A 27,342-nucleotide genomic window follows, 5' to 3' on the forward strand; every position below is an offset into this window, starting at 1 on the left:
GCAAAATTGCTCCTGTAACACATGGAAGGAATGGAATTAGTTGGCCTTGCCTCCCTAGAAATTTTGATTATAGAAATGATATATATCAAATCCTCCATGATTTACACATTCTGATTGGAATGATACAGATGCAAAGTAGTTATAAGACCAGGATCGGTTTACAAACTGTATCAGGATTTCAGCCTTCACTGAAAGTTGCAGGAACTTCATTAACCTCACTGTGATTAAAATAATACCAAAGCATTACTCTGTGCTCTCCTACTAATTAACAAAATCAGTTATCCCAAAAGGTCCTACATGCCTGGAGTTTGCCCTTACTATCCAAGGAATTAAATTGGATTGGAGATGTCAAATTAATGGAGATATTTGAACTGATCTGCCCCTCACTCCTGTATTTTCACAACTCTACTGCAGTTTTAATACTGCAGTTTTAATACAGCAGAATACAAAGTTTTTTGGTTTTGTGAGGCTATATACTGAATCACAAAGACATAGTAATTTAATTTGTTTTATTGTATTGCACAAGGTATCTATGCAATCCATGTAGATACTGTATTAAAGGATCCATGTTTCCCAAAACATTGCCTGTTGCAGCACACATCACAAGCATTGTGAATAACCAGTGCCTTCTTGAAAAATCAAAGTTTTTGGTTGCAAGTTTAAGCATGTGTGGCAATAAATGAAGAAAAAAAGCAAGGAGTATCAATACATATTTTTTTCAAACACACAAATATACAATTTCCAGAAGAGCACCAATAATGTCAAGCAATTATTTTGATGAGATACTGTATGTGTAGGCTCCACAATAAAAAGCCAAGATACACACAAAAATATATTTCAACTTCTAAAATAATTTAACCATCATATTTTGCATGTGTCACCTGTTTACAACACATCATTTCATATACAACATCAGGCCCAAAGCCTCAAACTGTGAAAATTCGTGCATACTCAGAACAGTTGACACTCTGAAGCTGAAAAAGCCTTCAACTGTTTACATCTGGATACAGAGCAGTGTAAGACTGCAGAAATAGTTACTGTGAAGGTATAACAGAAATGGTACTACGGAAAATGAAGAAAAACACAACCAAGACCCCAAGCACAAGGTTCTTGAAAGAGGCCAACATGTAAAGTGATGTTGCAATAATTTATAACAGTGAATAATTAATACCAGTCTCCTTTCTGACACTTACAGAGTCTCATATGTTCAGAAGCCCATAGAAGTGAACTAACCAAATGTCACGATCAGTATCATCCTCAAATTCTGTTTCTTAAGTTTCTGATCATTATACTGGTACTTAAAAACATTTTATACTTGCTGAAAACTGTTATTAAAATTTACCTTCCTGCTGTGAGAATTTAGTGTCATAAAAATTATGAAAAACAATAGGTAAAAAAATAGTACTTTATGAATATTTTTAGAAAACCCGTCAAACAGCTGCAAATACAGCTGATTTTTAAGTGTCTCTTCTCTTGAACTGTGTTTCTGTTTATTTTTATTTAAGTGAATCACTTATAAGAAAGCAAGGAGTACCAGCTCTAAGATTTATTCTTGTCCATTACATTGAGGACCTCATCCAAAAGTGAAGGTCCCAAGTCAAGTTGTAATGAGAGAAGAGAGCCTGCAAGATCTGAAAGGGATTCTTCTGACTTTGTCTTGGTTAGTTCACACGAAAGTCGGCTATCTTCAAACAAATCAGCTGTTTGCCAATCAGTGCATCGTTCAGAAAAGCTGGATGAGTTACTGTCTCTACCATTAATAAAATGCGAAGAAGAACCATTTTGCTCCCATACATCATCTTTGTATGTTTCTCCATCCTCCGTCTGTTTACTTTTCTCCTGCAGCTTTTCCTCAATTACTGGCTCACAGCTAAGCCGTGGGTTTCTTGATGACCTGACGGATTCTTGCTTTGAATTAAATGTCACTGGTGACAATAAGGGCAGCATAAGGGCTTGAGAACCCCCAATGGCAGGAAGGGAAATAGCATTTTTGAGCACTGGTGATGGAGTTTCTGTAAACATGGATTCAGAAGTGCTGTTTGCCCTTAAGAATTCACTGTGGCCACCAGATTGGCTAACTCTAGTTTCTCCTTCATTTCCAGGCAATAATTCATAGTTTCCCTGCAAAAAGGAGATGTCTCCAAAAACATCGTGTTGTCCCTCTTTTCCAATATGTATGGTGTGACGAAAATCTCCAAGTGGTGGACTGATCATATCAGGAGACAAGATATCCCTTAGTTTGAATTTCTTCCCTTTCTTATTGTTAGCGGCTTTCAAGTAGATGGGTGTCTTGGCTGGCATCTTGCTTGTAGATAGAGGGGGAGTTGTTTAAAAAAAAAAAAAAGAAGAAGAAGAAGTCCCTTACAAAGACAGTTCTTCTCAGAAGACCTTCAGTGTGACCTATGTTACATCATCATCTTGTACCAATCTTGCACATCAAAAGTCCCCTTCTGAGGTGGGGAACTTCAGGGTATGTGAATGTCTCCCGCTGGAGGACTCTGCAAGATGGTGCACAAGTTTCAGGCCAGTTAGCAACCAAACATCCAACTTCAAGAACTTGAGAAGACCTGCATGGGATACAAAATCAGGTTATCATTAATTTTTCATGGTTCATTCAGTCCTGTTTTCACACACACACGAAAAAAATTAGCAATGGTACTGACAGTTCCAGTCTGCAGATTAACATTATGATGTTTCTTCCCTTCATTAGGCAGGATAAAAGGGTTTAAGATTAACAACGGCTAGCTAACCTTTCTCTGACTTTATAACTTGTTTTGAAGTCAGACTTTCTTAGACACGGTTGCTGAGCACAGTTCATTTGGTAAACATCACTATCTGAATCCTTCTTCTCATTCTGACATTCAAAATGCTGGTCTTGAAGTGCAAATGCAGAAACTGATTTATAACACTCAACACCATAAAGCTTTTGGTAGAGCCAGGAAGACTAAAAAAGTCACTCAATAAATTTATTTATTTATTTATTTATTTTTAATGGGAGTAGATCAACTTGGATTTGAGAACTTTTGATATCCTCATTTATTATTGGAACAAACTCACAAATAGCTTTTCTGATAAATGTGCTAATGTAAAAGGATGATTATAGGCATCTGATGAAAGTATTGATCAACATCCTCAGTTACAAATATCCGAACATGTTTTAGAAGGGATTGATTCCTGTGACCATAGTCTTCAGACTACAGGAATTTTACACAGCAATTAGTTTTAGACTGTAGCTCATGAGCTATGTAGGCTATGAAGCTATGGTGACTCTGCTCTGTACACCAAACCATTTTAAAATAAAGTTTTCCTACTAGAATCTTGTATCTGAAAAGTCTGATAAAGCTGTCCAGAAGGTTAACAGGCTACTGGGTCAATTGGTTACGGAAAAAATACTCTTTACTAATGCTTTAATGGTGTGATTCTTTGCTCAGGAGTCAATAAAGGATACTGTAAGAATCTCAGAATAAAAGCATTTTTATTGTGGGCATCGTTGTACTCTTCCCAATTCAATTCAGGGAGCAGAGCATTACAGGCCATTCCTCACTAAAAGTCTCAGCCCCAAATCTCTTACTGTCCATTTCCATTCTAATTCTGTGAAGTAGCTTACAGTTTTTTCCACAGAAATGCATCTCCCTCTCTGTGCAATACGTGAAGAGAAGCCATCTATATTTTTGCTTCATTTGATGCGTGCCCCAGCAGATATTCCTTCATCAAATTAAACCCAGCAAGAATCATCAGTTCGAAAGCTTTGTACTGGCAAAAAGACAGATGGCCAAGAAGTATTTAAGCATTTTCACAAATCCTCTAACCTGAGTAATTAGTTCCTTCAGTTGGATGCTTAACACTGCATCACAAGGGGAGCTGGGAATCTTGCCAAGTTAGCATTTTGATTTTTGATTTCCACAAAATATCTACTGCACTTCAGATAATGCTGAAAATCACTTCACACAGAAGTACAACAGATATAAACAGAAAATACTGTCGTACAAAATAAGCCAAATGTTCTATGAATGCAGAGAACATCTGATACTTTTAAGCTCAATTTTGAAAATACAGTTGCTTGCAATCCTGCACAGCTTCCCTCTAAACAGAAAAATGCTAATTCATTAGGATCTACAGAATAGTGGGAGATTCCCATTACATACCAAAACTCCATCTACTTAACTACCTTTTGCATCTTACAGTCTATGAAGTCCTAAATAAGATCTCTGCTTGTGCCACGCATCATAGAACAAAACTGATTACTCAAATCAGCTACCTTTCAGATTTTAAAAAATGAAATAAAATAATAAAATAAAATTACCACACTGTTTCATCCCTCACTTTACCCTGGTTATCACTCTACCATTGCAACCAATTTAGGAACATCATCCTCAACTCTACAGAGATTGTATGTGGTTGAAAGTGAAGCCTAGTGGTTGCTAGTTTCAAAGTGAAAGACCAATTCTGTATTTTATTCAAATCATAGTTTAGAGGGCAAAAATGCAAAACACACAAAAACCTGAAATAGAGCAAACTTTTGGTCATCCAGATAGCTGTAAGTTCTTGCACTATAAGAAAGTCCAGTAAGGGGCAGTGTAAAACCACAGTACCTCAGAGGATGCTACAAGAGACTTCAGTGCCAGGAATTATAATCCCTCTTTACAGAGCAGCCTTTGCTCTTGGGAAGGCCTTGCCTTCCACATGGCTAGTGCAAAAAAGATTTTGCATATGAAGAGAGCATTCAAAATTATACACTTACTGCAAGCAGCACTTGCTCTGCTAAAAACAAAAGCTACTTTTGCTGCAAATTTCATGAGTCATCCCACTGAAAATCCTGAGATTACAATTTGTAGACAAAAGATAATGGCTCTGTATTAAATAGAGAGTCTGTCTTCCAACATACAATATAACCTAGACATCAGAGCAACTCCTTTTCTGCACATTTACCCTCTTTGTCATCTGCTGCCCAAAGAACAGATTTTAAGCCTCTCTGACCAGCTGAAATATATAATCAATCTGAAAACAGTCACTTACCTTAAAACACTGTTTTTACTCATACTTACTTTGTAATTAAATAAGGATATCAGTATACAATGTGGATTTTTTTAAAAAAGTAGTCCTTAGTAATAAGAAAATAAAAATCTGAATTTGGTAAGTGAAGAAAGGTACAAAAAGACCAAGCTCCCAGCCTAACTCTTTCAGAACTAAAAGAATAATTCACAAAATTTTCACAAGAAGCTTAACTTACTCCCTGCATTCAGCAAAATTTCATGAAATTACCAGTACATACTGCTTAGAAGGAACAGAACACTTTACAGTCTCAATATCAGGCTACACCGTAAAGTTTACTTTGTCTTAAAATTAGACCCTTTTCTGATCTAGCTGTTTTCATAGAATCATAGAATGGCTTGGGTTGGAAGGGATCTCAAGGACCATCAAGTTCCAACCCCCCTGCCGCAGGCAGAATTGCCAACTGCTAGATCAAGTACTAGATTAGGCTCCCCATCCAACCTGGTCTTGAACATCTCCAGGGCCGGGGCATCCACAGTCTCTCTGGACAACCTATACCAGCACCTCAACGTCCATTCACAGGAGAGGTGCTCCAGCCCTTTGATCATCTTCATGACCCTCCTCTGGACTCTCTCGAAAGCCTTGACATCCCTTGTGTGTTAGACCGGAGACAGTACTCCAGATAGGGCCTCAACAAGGCAAAGCAGAGGGAGAGAATCAACTCCCTCACCCTGCTGCCCACCCCTCTTCTGACACAACCCAGGCTACAGTTGGCCTTCTGGGTTGCAAGAACACACTACTGGCTCATGCTAAGCTTTTCATCAAATAGGACTCCTAAGTTCCTCACAGCAGGGCTTCTCCCAAGGAATTCATCTCCCAGCCCATATACATATCTGGGATTACCTCCACCCAAGTGAAAAACCTTGCACTTTGCTTTGTTGAACTCATTAGGTTAACAAGGGCCCAGTTTTTGAGTTTATCAAGGTTCCTCCAGATGGCATCCCTTCCTTCTGCTGTATGAACTACACTACTCAGTTTGGTGTCATCAACAAACTTGCTCAGGATGCATTTGATCCCATCATCTCTGTCGTTGATAAAGACATTAACGAGTATTGGTCCCAGGACAGACCCCTGAAGGACACCATCTGCCACTGGCCTCCACCTTGACATTGGTGAAGCTGTGCTGGCTGTTTTTGAAGAGCCTTTTTTTGATATATTTCATCTCAGTGACTAAGTGACCACTTAACCAAACTGAAAAGCAGAATGAGAAGCTATCAGAAAACCAAATGCATAACTAAAAATCTACAGCCTTAGACTGCCAGCCTACAGTAGAAGACTTCAGTTAGGAGAATAATCTGAGAGGATTTTTCTACCAGTTTAGGAGATCTCTAGATATCCTTCTTTGAACAAGATCTGAGCATGAGCTAAGACAGAAACTTCAGCCCAGTGAAAATTAGAGTTTTAGTTTGGCTGTAACTCCAGCTCATTTTCATTCCTATCACTTCACACTCTCATCTAAGTGTTTTGCTTGGTAACTAAGGCCAATATTGTGAGAGGCACTTCTCAAATTGCTTTGTGAACCTTCTGTCCACTCAGCAACTACCTTACCCACAGCTTGAAGTTTTCAATGGATGCCTCAGTCTATTCCACAGGCTATCAGCAAGTATCTCAACATCTAAGCTTACAAACCAGAGACAAATTAGGGTCCTCATGCAAAAATTTACTTGTGCACAAATCCCAAGAGACCCAGGTCCTTAGGCAGGGTCCTACATGAATAAATGATAGAAATAAAATCCTCTTTCCACAGAGCAGGATAAGAAGCAAGGTTTTCTGGGAAGCCTGTGGGCTTTCTTTAGGTCAGTCCCTAGCAAGGATTCTGCCTAACATATCATTGGCTAAGATCATTCAAAATTAACAGGAACCCACTTGCAAAGCATCATAAAAAAAGCAGGGAATTATCACATAGAGCAAGTCACTAGGAAAGAAAAGACAATATGTACATTATTTACATAACTAAATGAAAAGACAACAATACAACAAAAGACAAGATAAGCTATGCAGTAAATTGGTGAAACTTCTCTATCTAATGAAATATCTGCAAGCACAGACCTATAAGGCTTTAGAGGTTCATTCTGGAATTTAGCTACCAGTAGCTCTCACCAGCCTTGTCCATGCTGATACTTCCAATATGCCTGAAACTACATCAGTACAAACAATGTTATTATAATAGAGGCTTGAAGTCATGCAGTCACTGTGAGTAAAACTAACCAGCACTACGAATAACTAAGTCTTCAGATACAAGAAAATCAGCAGATCATGCACAACAGAGCTTACCTCTCACATTCCTGTGGATGTAGGTGTCTATCAACTGGCAGCCTCTGCAAATGAGGCCACTAGTCCATCTACTTCTACATCAATTCATCAGTGAGTCTTTGCTTATACAGTCACCACTTTCTGAGTAAGCATAACCAAATCAGGTAGTAACACTTCCTCTACAGATTGTTCATCTAAGTTTACTTGGTTTCTAGGAGGCCCAGCCTCTGAACTCATCTGTATTAAAATCAACCACCCTGATTGGATTAAAAGCCCTTACCCTTTTGTTGCTCCCTTCTTCAAAGAACTTGCACCCTTCTGATTAAAGCTACAGATTTAATTACTCCATAAAAACAATCAGGCTAATCACACTTCAGAGCAACTAATCTTCTCCAACTGTGTTCACCCTAGTTTCCTATTTTATCTTATTTTTACATATGCCTTTTAGAAAATGAAGGGAAAACGCACATACGAAACCCACTAAAAACAAAACAACAAACAACAAGAACAATAAACAGAAAAATCCCCATTCCTCCCAAACTTACAGGAACACAAGTCAAGAGGGACTCTACAGTACACTTCATTCATGTCTCCATTTTCCTTCAAAGGTCTAAGTGGCCTGCTAATCCCTGATGTTTGTTCTCTTTCCACTTAAAAGTCACTACATGTGCAGACTGCCCACAGTTATTTACTCTGCACAGGCTAGTCTTCAGGCAGAAGGCATCAATTTGTACCCTAAACACTGTTTTGTGTTTGTTTTTTAATACATATTCTTCAATTCCTTTCATCCTTCTTTTATACATAGTAAACAATTTCTCAACACAAGACATGCTTTCTGGAACTTAGATCACTTCCCAACAATCTCTTTTTCTGGTCCTCCTCCCTCTCATTCATATCTTTCTTTAAATATGCCCCAAAGTAGACAATATTCAAACTGAGATCTCATTTTCTCTCTCAACAGCGTATCTGCATTTTTCTTTTAGTATCACAACATAGTTGGCTTATGTTTAGTTTGTGGTCTACTGAACCCTATCCTCTTTAGTGAAGAACAGTTGCCTAGCCAGTTATTCTACATCTTCTTTATGACTACTGCCTCCACAGCAAAGCCTTAATACTCACTGCATTGCATTCTATTAATTGCAAACACTTTAAATTGTGAGGATAATTTTAAATTTTAATCTGGGCCTCTCTACTATGTGGGTTTATCATCATCTACAGATATAATAAGCATACATTTGAATCATTCATAAAAACATCATGTTGCAACAGAGACAACTAGAGCCCTAGAATTCCTCCTGCTATGTCTTTCCAGATTAATAGAGATTAAAAACTCCAAGTTACTACTACTTGCAGTAGTTTGAATTGTGAAACAACTTTCTGCTTGGAGGTAACTAATAGGAGTGAGTAAGGAAACATGAATATACTCCATAATATAGATATATTATTGAATAACAAGAAAAGTCTGGAAAACGTCAGCTATACATAACACAAGCTAAAGAGAAATAAAATAATAAATAAAAAGCAGAGGATTGTCAGCCATATTTCCTTCTGACTTCCTCAAGATAAGAAAATCATCTGAGGATACCTTTTCATCTCCCTTGCTATAAAAACTTTTTCTCATGTAAATTGTATGGATAAATAATGAGCACTCCTGAAGGGGCGTTAGTTGTCCTTTAATGTAAGCACAGACAGGGACAGATTGAATACAGTGTCTTTTCCTCCAGGTGTCTTCCATTTGTCTAGCACAACCCAGCCCCAAAAGCTCTTATGAATGAAAAGAACCCAAATTCCTGAAATTATTTTCAGTTGTTGACTGCCTTAAATCTCAACAACCTTTCCCTGCATAATATCTTGTCAAATGGACCAAGCTAGAATAAATCATATTAACAAAGAAATACCTCCAACTATAAACCGTTAAAATACGTGTGCATTATGCTGAAATGAAGCCAACCTAATTATAAATAATTGAAGGATAAAATTAACTGTGAAAACAAACAGCTGTACCAGCACAGCTAGAAGGGGCTGCTGAAGTCACCTAATTTGGGGCTGCTCTCTAATTTGAGCAACTGGCCCCAGTCTCCAGTTATTATTTTGTTCTATATCAGTCTGTGAGATTACAAAGGCCTTTTATCAACCAGCAACCTTCACCCCTGTTAAGGTACTTGAATATTAACCAAGTCATTTCTCAGTAGTCTTTTTTGATCGAAGTGAACAGGGGGAATTCCTCATGTGGTGATGGTGGGGGAGTAATTTTAGGCCTTCAAATATTGCTTTCTCTCCTTTGAACCCTCTCCAATTTTCCAACAGCCTTTTCAGAGCAGATCAGAATTAGTGACAACATTCTCATGCAGCATACACTCCCTCGCAGCACACACAAAAAAATAAAATCACTTCTTCCTTTCCATTATTTCTCCTCATTTATAAACAAGATCAAATTTCTGTGTCTATCTTCACCATCTTACAACAGGAATTTTCCAGTGTTTACAAGCTCTCTGATAGTAGTACTGCACAACAAACCCTTTAAGATTTCTTCTGCTTATTTAACAAAAAACAGTTCTCCAAGCAGAATGAATTCTATTAGCAAAGTTAGAAATTTGTTACCAGAGTCATTCGTAGCTCCAGTGTGAGTTACCCCATCCATTTTTTTAAGGATGGAGATAAGCATATATTCATCTAATCAGCAAATCTGGCCAGCACAGCCAACGGTAGTGCTCATACTATGCCATTTGTCCAGTAAGATTATATTCTTTAGGGAAAAAAAAGGCTTTCCAAGCTATTGTTCACCAGAAACTAAGCTGGATTTATGTTCTTCAGAATAAAATGCAAGGCCATAACTCAGAAAGAGAAAACATTCTATTTGAATGTGCTCAATCGCCTTCTTCATCAATACACATCCTCAGTCTCCATGATCTGCATATTTGTACTGCAATAATTTTATTTGCAGACTGCTCAAGAAAACACCATAAACCCCAGTGCTGTATAAGACTGTTGGATGATTTCAAATGAAATACATTCCTCTCTGATGCCAGTGTCCTCCTGACATTTACTCTAAGATTCTCAATGTGTTTAATATGTTCTTTATTGACACTACAGAGAACTGAAGTTTTAAGAATTTGGCTGTGAGGCAATACTGAGTCAAATGCCTTATACAGTGTGTTGTTGTTTTTTTTTGCAGTTGTGCTTTTGACCACTCATTAGAATGTTTTTAAAAATATCCATTAAAAAAGCACCCAGCAAGCTTTGGCCAAAGCCTTCTCCTAGGTTTGAAAACTTTGCATCTTTTCTAGAACAATAAAAACCTCTTGTCTTTTCTTCCCTAGAGACAGACATTTAATGAGCTCACTGGATTCTGCTGGTCTGCTCCATAGACTGAAGCAGCTCTCTACTATATTCTTCTTAGCTTTGCTAGCTGCTGGTACATTCAATACACGTGGATTTAATACCATATAGTTCAGCTTTATTGTTGGCTTTCAAAAATTGGGCAACCGTTCCAATTTAGGCATAGGTACATGTCTGTACAAAGTACTAAATGCTTCTTAATTCATGCAGTCTGTGAAGGTGGGGTTATGTTATATCAGCCAGACTGTACACTGAAGCATGGTCACCTTTCCTCCTATAAAGCCAGCACATTGGATGAGCAAACAGCCAGGGATCATAAACTCACAGGCCACAAGATGAAGAGGCTTAAAAATCTTGTCCATGAGTTCCCTTAGCACTACAAAAAAATTGCCAAAAAGGGACGAAAAAACCCACACCTCCAGAACCAAGCCCATATGCCACCTAAAAGACTGGATAGCCACTCTGGCTGAAATTTCACCAGTGAAGAAAGAAGGAAGGTTTAGTCTTTACAACAGAGAAGCTCCCTGATGCACAAGATGTTCACCTGAGTGCTGTTATTGCCAGACAGAAGAATCAGAAGCGGCAGGACTGCCCCTTTGCAATTCTGAACAGCTTACCTACATAGCTTTCTCCTTTAACACAGAGGGTGTAGTTCTCCAGCCAAGCTCAGCTCTGAAAGCTGGTGTAAGAAGTTTCCGCCTTTGTTTCCTCTCTGTTTGTTCCCAGATCCGCACTGCAGTTCCTTGTACTCTCAGCATGCAGGCAGATCTACAAGCCACACTGCAAACTGGGCACAGCAGCAGTTCTCCCCACTGACTCAGTTTACAGTAAAGGCTTACAAACAGCTGCAGTGTGACTGCTGGTAACACACTTCCAGAGAGAGTTCAAGCCCAATATAACTTACTGTCAAAGATATTCTCCTCCCACCATCCGCATGCACACACTTGACCCCTTCTAAGCCAGCTCAGCTCACTGAACTGGATGAAAACTAACTAGGAAAGGGGTTTAAGATCACCTGGCTAGGAGTGGGACTGCTACTTCCAGCTGCAGCAAGTCATTTGAACAGCTCAGAGCAAAGGATTCTGGCAGAAGGGATGAGCAATTCTCAACCAACACTTCTGCAAGATAAAATGTCCATGGATTTTTTTTTACTCACTTCTGATGCAAAAATGACTTGCTACTTCCACTAATGTCTGTCTTAGGGTTCCTAAAGCTGGTATAATCTAACAACAAAGTTTTTTTCAAGATATTTTGAACATTTTTCTTGTTTTTTTTTTAAATAGATCTCTAACATTTCCTTAACTGGCAGCTCCTGACAAAAGGCAACCTAAAAATAATACCATCTTGCACAATCCCATTCAACCCAACTCCTGCCCTTTACCCACCTCTCCTCCAATTCTCAAATACTCTTCATCTCTAAGTCAAATATTCTTTATCATCTCCTTGAAACACACAAGTGACATAGGCATATTACAGTCACCAGTTCTGTTTTATTCAATTCCTCAAGTGTTTCACTTGAAGTATTTACCACCTTAAAACAGCTGATAAACTCATTTAAATCAAACTTGAGGGCCAGAGAACACTCTACACACAAAGGTTAATTATGAAATAGAGGTACAGAACTACAGAGGAAATTTGCACAAGACATACTTGTTGCACTACATTGGAAAGGATGCATTCTCTGCTCTGTTGCAGTTCTGTATTCTCCAAGGAGCAGAATGGCCATCAAGATGAGATCAAAGAGCATGGGGATGGGGTAGAAGGAAGGAAGGAAATTATTCAATGAATTAATTACAAAAGCTTTCAGTGAATTTCTTATTTGGTCCAAATCATGCCCTCCTTAAGAATGGGGATGAAATCACAGAGTTAATAAGACTTTAAAAACTGGTCATCCGTACGCAGTGCAAAGTAGATTGTTAAGACAAGTAAACTAAGTGATTTTGCTTTACTGCCCTTATAAGAAACATAATGAAAAATGTGGAAATTACTTTACTACAAGCATAAGCTGTACTTCTAACAGAAAAAATGCCACTATTTGAAGGCAGTCTCAGTGGAGGTAAGAGTAAGTGACAACTGAAATACACATTATATTCTGTCTCTGCTCTGCAGCATGTCAGCAACGCCTGTGACCTGCCCCAGCTGATAGGGCTGCATCACATTGGACAGCAGTTCAGTGTTCCCCATTTCCTCTTCACATCTCTTTTTGACAAGTGCTCCGTTCTGTCAACTTGAATTGCTTATACTATATCAATCAGACTTTTTTCCTGGAATATATCAGATAGTATTGGACTACATTCACTTTCTGTGCCAACAGTTGTATTTCACATACTGCTCTTAAAACCAGGCAGAGTTAAGCAAGTCTAATTTGAAAGAACTGAATATACTCAATACTTGTTTTTTTTCCATGTTTGGAAGCACTATAGAGATACACTGGCAGAATATTCAAAGTGGCACTGTGCCAGTTCAGTGCTAAAACTAGTTCGACTGATTAGCAGCTGATATTTCTTTTGAATTAGATGTGTAAACCCCACACATCTAATTAAGCTGATTGAAATACTGCTGTTCCAGGTCCCAGGAAAGCCACCTTCTTGACACTTGGGGTTTTAGCTCAGCCAGTACTCTGCTACTTTCTCCCCATTACTGCAGCCATATTTCCAAAGATAAGCATGTGCGTATGACACAGCTTAAGCCAAATGGCATATGAGATGACAGCATCTGTGCACAGAGATCGGACCTTGAGCTTGCATGTGCAGGCAGCATGACAGAATAATTAAAGGATCAGAAAAAGATGCTGAATCAAATGAACTCAAGCAGACCTAATGTACTGCAACTCCTGTTCTTTAGCAGCTTTTTGAAAAGGCATTTTGCACACGTTCTTGTTCTCTCTGCTCTCTGCAGGGGCTCCAGCTCAGGATTTTGCCTTGAGACTGTAAAAGAACATAAATCCCTGTGTTTAAAGGTCAATATTTCAAAGTGCTCCAAAATGCACATTTTGTTTTTAGAAGTAATGTCAAGGGAAAGAGTATTGGCGGCAAAAGAAGACTTCTAGTAGGCAGTCACATTAGGGTAATGTAATCATGACTCACGCTCCTCACCCATTTCCTGACTAGGGTTGTGCATGATCAAAAGAACATCAGCCACAGTAATGCTGCCTCTTGTTAATGTTAGCTAGCCTGAAAGCATTACAGGCTACCAGCAAACAAACTCATTGCAGAGTATCCTATTTAAAGCCTGGCATAAATTGACAATGACAAATGCAGTGGTGTAATACCATACTCAACCAAAACAACAACTTGCCCTTGGTGAAAATAGCAAGTTACGACTTTTTATGATGAGTTCTCCTATCTAAATAAAATCTCACACACTTTAAAAGACTGTAAATCATTGGGATGCAAAGGGAGAGGAACACCCAGTTGTTTGTTAGTCTGTAAGGAAATACATGAAGCACAGACCTTTTGAAGAAGATCATAGTAAACTGCTCTAAAACTAACCCCTCACCAGAAAGATTGGAAAAGAGCACACACGCTGGGCCTAAGCAGTTTTCACTGTTTAAGAGAGGTGCTGCAAGAGGCAATTTCTGTCTCAAGGTTCATTTGTGTTCAGCAGGAATAAAGTGTGTGCTTAATTATAGAAATTGATGTTCATTTGTATAAAGAGCTCTTCAGCTGAAAACAAATTTCAGATCCTTCTTGGGATGTTGGTCACATTTAATTTGTTCGACACCCACATTAATGAGAAACCAAAAATTAATCAGATGCTTCAACAGAAACTGGGCTAGACTTCAGGTAATGCAGATGATGACACCTGCAGTCCTCATCGCCAAGGAGAGGATGAGTTCACACTTCTCCCTCCCTCCTACCCTCAGGGGAGAGGTTCAATCTCCTTTACAAGTGCCAACTAACTGCTAACTATGCTCTTCAGCAGCAGCCTCCATGTTCCTCATGCAGCCTCCTACAAGGGATATCAAAGGGAAGAGAAAGCCTGAAGTTGACCGTTAATCATATCACCCATTGCCCATACCATTGTCCATACAATTTACAGTGAGCAACAGGAGCATTCCACATCCAGCATACTGAAAAGACTTATACTGGATTTCTGATAGCCAAATTCCACCCGAAATAAACAACAATCTGGCTTTCATTAGTGCCTCAGCTTGCCTCTCACAAACAGCATTTTGCTCCTCACGTGACACAGAGCACTGCACTGACCAGTAGGAGAAACAATCACACAAGGCAGAAGTTACACTTATGTCTGGCTAAATGAACACCAGCTAACTACACTAAGCCTATGCTTTATCTAGGTGCAGTAATCACTTCATGGTTGAGAGAAACTAATTCTGAAACCAACCACGCACGCATGAAGGCCTTTACATGGCATTGCAACACTTGCTGCAAGACTGTTACAACTCTGCTTGGTCATCATACATTTTATTTACACGCCTGTAACAGCACAGAAATGAGGTGCAGCAATCCCCGTGGGCATGGATGCAACTCTCCCTTGACCCAAGCCTGAGTTGTTACCACATGCTCTGAGTAGCTCCTGTACCAATTCACATACCTGGGATGGAAGGCACTGGGGTGTAGGCAGACAAATAAAAGAATGTTATTCTAAGACCTACTTTACCACGTGAAGGGCACATTTATTTGCTTAATCCTTTAATAGGTAGGTGAGATGAACTTCTGCTTTTACTGACAGCTATTTAAAAGACATTTCTAATGGCTCTTGCAAGCTCCAGGGAGTCAAAAGTCAAGTCATGGGAGGAGTGACATGTCGTGCAGTATGGCTTACTATCCAACTGACATTTAAGGAAATGTGACACGTGGTAGAGCCCAGGACAGACACCCACAGTACTAACAACAACTTCTGCTCAAACACTGAAGGGAAAAAAACAAGCACCAAACCTCAGAAAATAAAAGCAATGTAAAGACAGTGAGAACCCAAGCCACAGCAGGGCGTGCCCTGGTATTCCTGATGTCCTTACAGCAGGCAAGTGGAGCAGAAATTGAGATTAATTTCTTGGTCCTGAGAGCTAACAGAAATCATATCCAGGCATAATATCCCCCATTTCATACTGTAATAATGCAACAGGATTGTCTTAATTTAAGGCACAGTATGGCTTTCTCTTGTCTTATAAAAGTCCATGCTGCTTCTTATGAGAGAAATAGCCTCTGCAGAAACACAGGGAACCTACAGTCTTTAGCTATTAAAATTACTACTGAACTTTTATATGCCTGTTTCCTGTTGCCTCCTCTACCATCATTATACAGTATTTTCTATACTATATGGATAAACTTTTTTTTGCCAAAATCTCTGTAAACATTCAGTTTTGAAGTTAAAGATGAGTAATTTCTCCATACTATGAGAAAGTATCCTTTACAACTTGAGTCAATATACAGCTTTACAGCTATTCAGAACCCATCTAACTGCATACGTGGCCTTTGAGTGAATAGCAACAGAATTTTCCTTGATCAGAACTCAGTGAAGCTTTAGAGAAATATGCTTTTCTTTTTGTGTCATTCAAATCCTCTCAGAACACAAAACATGCTAAATACAGGTTATCCTACTGAGTAACTCAAATTTATATATGTCCTGAAACAGAAATCCTGCCACAGGTATTGCTTTTAAGCTTTTGCCATTCCTGAAAAGATCATAATTTGTTCACTTTAGAGAATGAAAGTGGGAAGGCAGAGACAATTTAGGATGCAAAGTGAAGAGAGACCCAAACAACCATGAAAAAAATAAAGAAATATTTACACTAGTAAACCAAAACTCCAGATTCAACTTATTACCAGCTTGCTGTATAACAGCTAACTTTCATTAGTGTCCAGGCAACCAGTTTAATCTCTGCAGCCATGATTAGGAAAGCTCACACCTTCCCAGGTGTTCCACACTGTCTGCAACAGGGCAGGCAGTATCAGCCAGCGTGCCAACACAGGTTGCAAGGGCATTACTTCTTGAAATGAAATTACAATATTTTTGTTTGTAAAATTGAGAATGGCTGAAAATTCAGACAGATATTTAAACCTTGAATTTTGTTGGTCAAGCTCCTGGTGATTTATTTTCCAACAATATGAACTAAATGTTGTTTTAGAACTTGACCACGCCTAATAAATAATGAAATTCCCTTCACACCTCTTGCTATTTACTTTTCTCATGTAGAAGAAGATATAGAAAGCTTTCCTGTGTGTTCTTCCAGACACCAAAATATTCTTCTTGGACCATCCACTGAAAGGTTGCCATTTGCTCCTTGTTCAGACTTAGCACTCATATCCTCAGAAGAACACAGGGAAAGAGTTTACCAACATAAACATCTCGGTTCACATGCTCCATTTACAAAGAAACAACTCCTCACCCTAGGAAGTGCAATGAATTCCCATTCCTGTTCATTCTTCTAACACATTCCTTAACTAAGTGCAAGAAACAACCATGAAACTCAAGTAACTTTTTGAAACACACTACCATATAGCAGCCACAGACTACTCTTTTCAGATAGCTTAAAAGTACAATCAGGTTTACTTTTTGAGAAACTTAATTCCCATCTTCCCTGTTAGCAGTAATTAAATGAGCGTAATTGTTAGAGGCAGTAGCTACTTTAAATCAAATCAGAATGAGGGCTTTTGTTTCACTAAACAGATTACAAGATGACAAAAATGATACAACTGCAGTGGGAGAAGGACAGTTTGTACAACATCCAACAAAGGCATCTTCTCTTCTAAACCAATGGGATCTCAGAGCAGATCAAATACAATTTCTTACACACCAGCTTAATGTGCCTGACTTCACTGAAATTTTTACTTATCCGTACATAGTAAAGAGTGATGACACTCACAGTCACACTGAGGATACTCCATATAGAAGTTGTGGCATATCTTTCTACTACGAGATATGACTTGTGTAGGCATTCTACTCAGCAGAAGGACATTCAATCTGCCTTCCCAATGGAAGCTTTTTAAATCTTTGCCTTTAATTTATCCATTGCAGTTGGAGAATTACTCTAAAATGACCCACACTGGAAGACTGAGGATCATAGGGAGGAGAGGAAATGAGAGGAAAAATGTGATTTGCTGATACATGATCATCAGCACGGCACATGAACATCAGAAAGCTGCTCAAGCTTTAACAGTAGCCAAATTCACACATTCAAGATTAAAATTTTGACTAAATCACACAGGCCACACTTTTATGATGGAAGATATGTGCTCAGAAACAGTAGCAAAGTTTTGTAGGCCAGGACAGACAAGCAGCTGAAGCAGATCTTCTTTTGCTGCAGTCAAAAGGTCTATTGCAAACCCCCACTGCATAACAGAGTAATGACAAGGGAAAGGAAAATTCTGTATTTGGCCATTGTTATGTCTGTTCCTGGTGGCCAAAATTCCAGGAGGATGTCACTAAAGAAAAGAGCCATGACGCTAGATAATTTACAAAAACAGATCCATGGAAAATTGAATCTGCTCAGCTACTTTGAAAATGAAGTGATGAGTAGATCATGGGCTGTAATCAACTCATATGGAATAAAAATGTAATAAAAGAGTACATCCAGCTGCCAGCCACTGAATTATGCTATTACATACATTTGCTAGCATGTAGCTAGAGAAAGCAAAGGAAGAAAGAAAATATACCTTCTCTGAACAATAAGAATGTTTTACCAGGGCTTGTAGTGGATTCTCTTTTTATTTATTAATTTATTTATCAACTTTAACATTTTTTTCCCCACAAACAAACTGCTCATGGTCTAAGTCAAACAATTCAGGAACCACACTGACACAGAACTCGGTAACTATTCAGGAAAGGCCTATGACTTGTGATAGACACGTTCCCTACTGTCTGTTAGGGCTTTTAACATTGAAGGTATGAATAGTATTTTTCCTTGATGAAATATGTGACCTTTCTCTTAAGGATTAAATATTTTGGAAAGTACTTGTATCACACAGAAAAAGCCATACTAATTTTCTTAGAGCCCTTTTGTCCACAAATTATGTTTTCTTGGCCATAAAGATAATTATGAAGGCTGAAAGGGTAAATTTCCTAAAAGTTATCAAAATAGAGTACTCATCAAACCAAGCTGTGCTTGGAAAGTTCTAGTCTTTCAGCACAAAACAGTAAAAAAATGAACAAACAAAACAAACAAAAAAATCCAACTATGTTTGACACTGCTTCAAATCCTGCACAGAGAATTGAATAAATTTATTTGAGTTCTGCAAGCTTTAAAAGCTGTTTCTCCTCTGATGCAAGCAGAAGGGCGCCCACTTCACAACAACTTAGCTTACTCAACATGAACAAGGTAACATTTTAAAAGTACAACTTCAAAGAAAAAAAAAAGGAACTCAAAATCATGACTAGGTGAATTCATTCAATGTCCAATATTAAATACTCGATTCTGGAGAAAAGAACAACAAAAGATAAGATGCAGCTTCATTTACTTTTACTCAAGAGAAACTGAGTTAACACTTGAATTTTGACAACACACTAGAAATACCACTTTTTTTCAAGCCTGATTGAAATTCATGACATTCACATGGGCTCAGCTCTAAAGCTTGCCCAGGTCCCTCTACGTGGCACCCATTCTCTTCAGCATGTTGACTGCACCACAGAGTAGCCAGAAATTCAGAAAGCCCAGTAACCAGTGATGGCAACAGGAAAGAAGAACCATCAGCCCAAAATCAGAAAGGACAGACCCTGTGCATAAGAACTAAGAAAGCAAAATCAGGAGACGAAGTACAGTGGAAGTGAGGTAGAGATTAACTGTCACGCACAGATATGCAAAGGAGGTTTGATATAGGAAAATCAACTAGAATTGAGCAGTATGAGTTACTTCCATGCTTAGGGTGCTTACTTGGGCACTGAAACTTGTTTTCTTACAATTTTTTCAGTTTTATGAAGATAAAATCTTTGTATTTTCAGAAATTATGTGAATGCACTTAAAAGATTTGCACTTTAATGGGTATGCTTCTCACCAGTGGCAGTGTCGAAAAACTTCCAACTTTTCTGTCTTCAATCCATTACTTGACACTCCCGTTTCTTTCTCCTCTGTGTCATCAGAGTATATCCCAATAATCCAGCTTTTATTCAACACCACAAAATACATCACATACAATGGATATTCTTCTGCCAAACTAGAGGCATTGTTGTAGTCCCAGGGTAAAAAAAATTACAACTAAAAATGAAGTTAATTATCAGACAAAAATATGAAAGTTGCATGGAGCATTTGCTACTTGATTATCACTTTCACTTGGAGAAGTAATGTTTCTTCTTATCTATCTCATAAATTCCTTTAGGAACTCCTACAGATTCCTAACCTACTTGGGCTCTTCCTATTGTAACTTTTCTTCTTCGGGAGCAGAAATAACTATTTTTAAGAGAACTATACAGGCCACTCTGCAATAAAACAGATGCCTTTGTTTTCTTTGCTGTTGACTTTAGTGGATCTTATCTAAAAGATTCTGTAGACTGAGATGGGTTTTCACCCTGCCTGAGGGTATATGTAGACAAAAACAGCTGTACAGAAAAACAGAAACAGCCTCCCTCCTCAACTAAAATACAGTGCAAGTGGAAAAGGACATACTGGAAGTGAGGAGCTGCCATACAAATTACCGGCCTACTCTGTCAACTCTCTTGTCCCTAACAATCAATTTGCTGTGTTGTCTTCTCTGTACCACTAATTATTTCACATATCATTAAGAAGAAACAAAGAAGAGTAGACGTGGTAACATTAACAATCCAATCAGTTCAATTCAGTTTTTTCTCAAAGTGATTCAATGCCAGCATTCTCTTAATTCTAGGCAAGAAGTAAAATCTGAGCAATGTATTACTATAAAGCTGTATTTTTGTGGCAACAGGTGTCCTAATGACATGCCAGGTGTATTGTACATTATAAACTGTGCACACATAAAACAACAGCTCACAAGACACAGCTGATCAGTTGTGGCATCTTTTGGGGCAGGGAATACCATTCATTTTGTAACTGTTGTAAGCGACACCTCTCCTCCCCTTTCCATGTTTTACCCCAAAATATTTGCTTGGACTGCAGTAAAATACAATTCCATATGTCTACATATCCTCTGTGTGGACACACTGCTCCATTCTCCATACTCCCATCTGTTTTTTAAATATCCAAGCAAAAAAAATGCTGCTCACAGAAAATGCAAGCAATGACCCCGGACACATTGCATCTTACCTTCTTATGAGCTGTGGCTATTTTTCCAAGGTCATGTGCCTTAGAGAAATGAGCAAGCAAAGGACCAGCTTAAACTTAATGAAGAGCAACAATCTCTTGCATCTGAGGAAGGAACATGTGAGCTGCATCTGACATGCAGGACCATCAATAGCACTATTCTTTCCTTTCCCCATTTCACTCACCATGTAGCTCTCTCCTACTGTTTACGTCTTTCCTAAGTTGGGGTAATCCCTAACATTCTTCCTAGGAGCCATGCATCCTCAAAAGAAGGGAGACAACAAATCTACATAGCTACATACCATCCTACAGACAAACTCAGACAAGTCATGCAGAAGCTGAAGAGAAGTGCCTTTGCACTTCAGTGCTGGGCAGAAACAGTATGGCTGGCCTTCACAATAAACTGCAAAAGGCAGAATCTGCTTTTTTTTTTCTTCCTCTCTCACTGTGGCACATGCAGCTTTTGGCATCAGTGATGCTTTTGCTTTATTTTTTACATTTACAGAAATAGTACTCTCGAAAAAAAGGGTCCTACCAATGCTTTAAAATGTCACACAGCATGAAAATCAAAATTGATTAAGCTATAATTTGATATCTGAACCTTAAGAAGATGGACCTAAAAGATCTCTCAGGATAATTTTTAAACAAATTGAGATTAGGCTTTAGTTCTCAGAAGACAGCTTAATCAAATCCAAAAATAAAGACTGAAAATTAATACTAATGGCCATTCCCCAACAGAATTCTTAATTAAAAACAGTGTCAGAATGTCTGAACAAGGTGCTTTTCCTTAATAGTAGTCCATAACCCTGAAGACAGTATTTGTGGTGTACATCTCAAGCAGAGGAAAGAGAAAGAGCAGAACAAAAGATTCACCTGAAGCCCCACTACAACTTGGACTAATCTTTGGCCAAGTTTCAGATCTAATTTATCCAAATCCGATGAGTAAATAGAATTAAAAGTTAAACTAAATCAAAGTATACACCAAATCAGATTAACTGAGACAAAAAGATAAAGTTTGTGGTTTCTAGAATATACTTAAGATCTTCATGAAAAAGATGTATATGTAGCTATACACACTCAATTTAGGTCTTAACTAGAGCTGGAGATAAACATACAAGAAAGAAGGAATGGAATTGCTTTCTAATCACAATGAATTCAAGAATACAATTTAAAAGGTTAGATTTAGTAAGTATTAGAATCAAGAGGAACATTAAAAAATTGTTCTGCTGTCGCAAGGGTTTTTTTAAGGTTCTAACCTGAAGTATTGTTTTTTCTAAAATGTAAAAGCTTTCTTAATGAAAAGAATCCATTAGTGCTGCTAAGCACTTCATGAAAATAAATATGGGGAAAATTAAACAGAAAGACAAGAATGTAAATGTGGGAAAGGAAAAAAAAAAAAAAAAGACAAAACAGCAACTTTGGCATTGTCTTCTTGTACTTACTTGGTATTAGTGTACCACTCAAGCATTAAAAAAAAAGAAGTCTACTAAATGTTTACTATACTGGAACTGACCCAGTCATACAGCTTGAGAGAACTATGCTCTTAAAACTCAAGGGGGTGCTTTATCAGAATTGGAGGAATAGAGTCAAAGCAAAAGCTAGGAAATCCAAAGATTATGTTATTTGTGCAATCATTAGTTGAATCCTTCACCATCTACATTAGAATACTGTCCAGCACAACCAAAAGGGCTATGACAGAGCAGAACCTTCAGCCTTAGTTCATCATTTTAGATACATCCTTTCTTTTGCTACTTCTCACCTCATTCATCTCATGTATTGTCTGAGGCAAGAGGGCTAGAAAAGCCCTCATGTATCTATCATCATACTCCCCAGACATTTTTTGATTTAGGTATACTTGCTTTTGCCATCATTAACAAGCTTTTCACATTGGCTTTTTGGATTTGTTTCACTTCACTGTTATACTATGAAGATTTTTTACCAGGGAAAAAATAATTTTCAGACTAGGAGTTTGCTCATTCGCTATTTTTATGATAGGTTCTAATATTTTAGAGAAGAAAAAAAAAAACCAAAACATTTGGAATAAAGACTCAACACCTGTTTCCTTTGTTTAAGGCACAATACAAATATTCAGATACACAAAAATTTCTACAGCGGAACAGTGAGAACCAGACTTGAAACATCTGGTATTTCAAAGGGACAGAATAAATAATAATAAATTAAAAATACACCAAACACTACATTTTAGACTTCCCCAGCAAAGACAAGAAGGCTTTATTTTTAGAAACTTCTCTAAAAAATAACTTTTAAAAGTAAAAATTACCTTGTAACTACATCTAGACAACTTTGCAGAGACGTGACTAGGCAAGTCATACCTACTTTCAGTGACCACAGCTTGTCATCTGCACTTGTATCTCTACAGAAGACCAGCTGCTGTTTGCACATAACTACAGAGAAGTTCACTTAGATCATTATGAATAAGCCCCAGCACAGTAACTCACTAATCATCACATTTCATTTCTTATCTAACTTGTTCCATGTTGACTTTTATGATGGAAATCAAAGCAATGCATCAACCTGGATGAGCTTTCTTCTACTGCTCAATGAACAACATTAACACAACATTTACATAGTTAAGTTCTAAGATGTTGAACCACACAAGGTGAAGACTGAAACTCTTAATGTGGCACCTTGGCACCACTGAGATACGACTCATCATGCTTTAAAAGCATTATGCAACTTGCATAATTTCAAATATAACAATATTTCAAATTCGATTTGCTAGACATACTTTCAGTAACATAGTCTCACATACAGAACTGTTATGGTCATGAGGATAGTTTTTAACCATAATTTTCACATTTTCAGAGCTTCAGGTTTTAAACTGCGCTACTCTAATATGGGCATAGCCTGTACATGGCTTATCTCTCACATCAAAAAACAAAAACCACCCGCACAAAAAAGAATAAAATACACTCAACAGTTCAGTAAGCTCTCAGAAGAAAAAACATCCAGTCGATTATAAAAATTATTGATTAACTATGCTTCTGTGCACTTAACTAGTGGCTGAATCATAAAACAAACATTTCTTCCCACACCTGACTATTCCATAAACGTCAATGAAACCCAAGTGATGGTGTAAATATACCTTGTCACCTTGGCCAACACTGTCTACTTGTAATCATCTCACTTCATCTTGGCAGAGTGATTTATGAAGCTCTGTGTCTTGATTTAACTCTTAAACTATGAAGAAGTTGGTTCCAACCACTCCTACTACATTCTTCCCACTGCAGTCACCATGATGGATCAATATCATTGCTAAAAGAATGCTGAATACTGTAAAATACTGTATGTAAGAATTATATTCATGAGTGTCATCTAGAACTCTCTTATTTAGCACAGCACTGGAAACATATCTTCTCTTCAGCATGAGCTTTACCTGGGCTCTGTCTCACTTGTAGCACCTAGTTTTGCCATCCAGCCTCACACAAAAGCCTCCCCTGGTTGGTGGTGCTTCACATCCACTCTCAATAGTCTACCCAGTGATATCCATCAGTACCAGCTACATGCTTTCACTGGCTAGTAACTGGGCTGCTTTGCAGTGAGAAGAAATCCTTTAAAAACAGCACACTATCTAACACCTGTGTACCATGCTCTTCCTATTAATTATTCCATATTAAAGTTCAGGCCCAAGTTTCTGTGGGAAAAGCACCTTTCTATCACACACCAAAACCATCAAGTCAAGTCAAATGCCCCCCTATGAATGCTGTACCGGTGGGGCTGTGTTATGGATAGCCCTCCCAGTCAGTTCCCTTGTACCGCTGGGAGGGACAGCCAGACAGTTCTTCTGAGATGGCTTCAATCTTGACAGCTGACATTGATTCTGCTGTGATTGTGATACAAAAAGAAAAAAAGTAGAGAAGTGATGCTTTTTGTTTGTTTTTCCAAAGTTACATCTGTGCGCATTTGCAAAAATGCATGCATTTGCATGCAAAAGCCAAAAGAAACACTACATGACTTGGATCCACAGCAACTCTTGTCTGTGAGGGTGAGGAACATGAGCACCTCAGAGCCCCCAGGACACCGTGCCAGGAGAAGCAGAGAGAACCTGAAGGCAAGTTTTACATGCAGAAGGAAATTTCTTTCTAAATACCAGTACAGTTCCCTCCCCTACCTTAAACTATTTCTCAAGACTTGGGCAGAGGACCAGAATTTCTTCTAAAGGAGTCACAGCTTAGAAGATTACAAACCGAAACAGCATACGTAATTATGAAAAGCTGAGAACAAGACATGTTTTGCCATGAAACATGGCTTTCTCTGGTTACAGCAAAGCTTCTATCAGTGGCTTGGAACAGTTTGAAACACCTCTTTGAAGTCAGTGTGACAGCAGTCAAACGGCGCAGTGCAGAGCCACGCTGCCCCAGGGAACGCGTGGCTCCAGGCTGCCTGTCGGGCGATACCATCTCTTCCCTTTCCAAAGGCACCCAGGCCACCACCTGGCGATGTTGGCTGGCTTGATGCATCACTGAAGAAGGCAGGACTACAGGGGGAGGTAGTTTCAGCAGCCTGATTTTCACTCCTGTGAGTGCACAAGGTGCTGCTGAGAGAACAGGAGTTGCGATTATCTTTCATCTAAGGAGGAGATGGGCCCCATTGTTTCCTTTGCAGATACTGCTGGCTTATGCTGAGGCCAGGAAAAAAAATTGCTCCTTTCAGTATTCTACCGACTGGAGAACCTGCTCAGTTCCTCTCCCCTGAACGCTGTAATAAAAAACAAATGTTCAAAGCAAGGAATGCCTTGAACATAGGAGTTTTTTGTTACTTTTCTGAACGCTTCTGCTGAAAAACTATTTTTAACATGCCAAAGAGTTGAAGTGAAGCTTAATGCTAACACTACCATACGCTGGACCCTTTCAGAACAAAACACTTTAAAAATAAATCCTGGCAACAGCAATCACCTGCTGATAGGCGCTTTTATGTTCAGCCAGCTGCTGAGATGCCACATCTGTCACTTCTTGCTCCCAAGTATCGCGCTTTCCTTTTCTGTAGGGAAGGAGAAAATTCTGTTCCTGGCACTGTGCTGAGCATCACGATGCCTTTTTTGGTAGCTCTGTCATTCCTCCAAACATCTGAGCCACCACACACGGATTTCAGCATTTCTGCTGCCGCCCGCCTCACCAACTGCTCACTTTTAGATCCTCATACCTTACAGCATCTGTTTTCCCTGAACCACGTTACATATTTATGATCTATACATGACTGAAAATACTGGTCAGTGTATAAGCAATTTCACTCCTGGGCGCTCTCCCCGCCTCCCGCACCCAAATGCTTCTCAAAGGAAAAGATCCGGATCACGTTCGTTTCATTAAACAAATTCATAATAAGCCCTCTTCCTATTTTTAAAGCATAACAACAGTCTACGGTGACGCAAGTCCTAAATTAATTGCTTCCTCTACTTCACTCTCTTTTACATTTCCATCGACGACGAAATGAGCCCCTCTCTTCAATCCGCCGCCCACAATTCTCCACCGGCGGCCGAACCCCGCACCGCCCCGCACCTCCCGCCCGGGACTCTTTGTCTGCGGACAGCCGGAGCCGCTCCCGGCCGCCGCTCAGGTGCACACGGACGGACGGATGGAGGGACGGACGGATGGAGGGACGGAGGGCCGGGGGGATGCGCGGGCTCACCCCGCACAAAACGCAGACGCGGTGTGGGGCTGCGCCGCTGACACAGAACGGGAAGTAGGGACCGGAGAAACCCGCAGCGGAGACAATGTAAACCCATCATCGGGGGACGAACCTAAGATCTGAATTACGGTGATGCAGAAGCACCCCGAGCCATCAACAGAACTGCGCCCCAACACCAGGATTCATTGATAAATGCCTCCGAAATGCCTCCCCTCCCTCTCTCCCTCTCGGCTCGCTGCGGGGCCGCCGTCGCCCGCAGGGGAGGCCACCCCGGTTCGGAGCTGCGCACCGGCAGCCGCCCGCCCCGCTCCCCGACTCACGGCTCAGCCGGCGGCTGCCGCCGCTCCTCGCTCCTCGCCGCGGAGCCGGGCGGGCAGCGGGGCCGCCCCTCCGTGACCGGCACCTCCGAGCGCCCGTCAGCGCGCGGCCGGGCGGCGGCGGATCCCCGAATCCCGGGGGCGCGGCGCGGGGCCGCGAGCGGCAGCGGGAGCCGCGGGAGGCGGCGCTGCCGGCGGGGAGGGCGGGCGTTGGGGCGGGCTGCAGGGAAATCCCGGCGCGGCAGCCGCGGGGCGGGCCGTGCGCGAGGAGCTCGCCCTGGCGGTCGGGAGAGCCCAAAGGCCGGCGGAAGGACCCCGGCCCGTCGCGCAGGCTCTTGCTGGCGGCCGACGGGTCGTTGCGTGGCGAGTCCGTGCGAACTGAGGCGTTGATAACATTTTTACACGCTCCCCGGGTGGAGAGCCGAGGTCGCCGCCCTCCCGCAAGCCTGCCCTCCCCAGGTGTCCGTGGGCAGGTACCTGCCCTGCTCCTGGCGGTGCTGCTTAAGGGTCGATTTTGGAAAGGTCGTCTTTGGCAGGGTCCCAAAGCGCCGAGTGTGTGTTTGT

At 39.9% G+C, this 27,342-nt stretch overlaps 2 protein-coding genes across 5 annotated transcripts in view; one reads left to right on the plus strand and one right to left on the minus strand.

Moving 5' to 3' along the window:
* Positions 1–27,342, plus strand: part of RMDN2 (regulator of microtubule dynamics 2) — a 155,358-nt gene that overhangs the window by 19,126 nt on the left and 108,890 nt on the right. The gene's annotated exons all lie outside the window — the stretch shown is intronic.
* On the minus strand, positions 495–26,929 carry CDC42EP3 (CDC42 effector protein 3). 4 transcript variants are annotated; one of them, XM_090135273.1, is made up of 3 exons: positions 26,782–26,929; positions 25,732–25,816; positions 495–2,567 (listed from the first exon to the last, which is right to left on the minus strand). In XM_090135273.1, the coding sequence occupies exon 3, from the start codon at positions 2,299–2,301 to the stop codon at positions 1,540–1,542; it is 762 nt and encodes a 253-aa protein (XP_089991399.1). In that variant the 5' UTR covers positions 2,302–2,567; positions 25,732–25,816; positions 26,782–26,929; the 3' UTR covers positions 495–1,539. The 4 variants fall into 4 exon arrangements, with proteins under 4 accessions (XP_089991399.1, XP_031449149.2, XP_089991400.1 ...); XM_031593289.2 differs by lacking the exon at positions 25,732–25,816; XM_090135274.1 differs by lacking the exons at positions 25,732–25,816; positions 26,782–26,929 and adding an exon at positions 13,461–13,479.

This window comes from Phasianus colchicus, chromosome 2 (genome assembly GCF_987193195.1).
Source record: "Phasianus colchicus chromosome 2, bPhaCol1.hap1.1, whole genome shotgun sequence".
In the NCBI taxonomy this organism is placed as follows: Eukaryota; Metazoa; Chordata; class Aves; order Galliformes; family Phasianidae; genus Phasianus; species Phasianus colchicus.

Coding starts and splice junctions, on each gene's coding strand:
- CDC42EP3 (XM_031593289.2), bottom strand. CDS start 2,301: ATGCCAGCCAAGACACCCATCTACTTGAAAGCCGCTAACAATAAGAAA.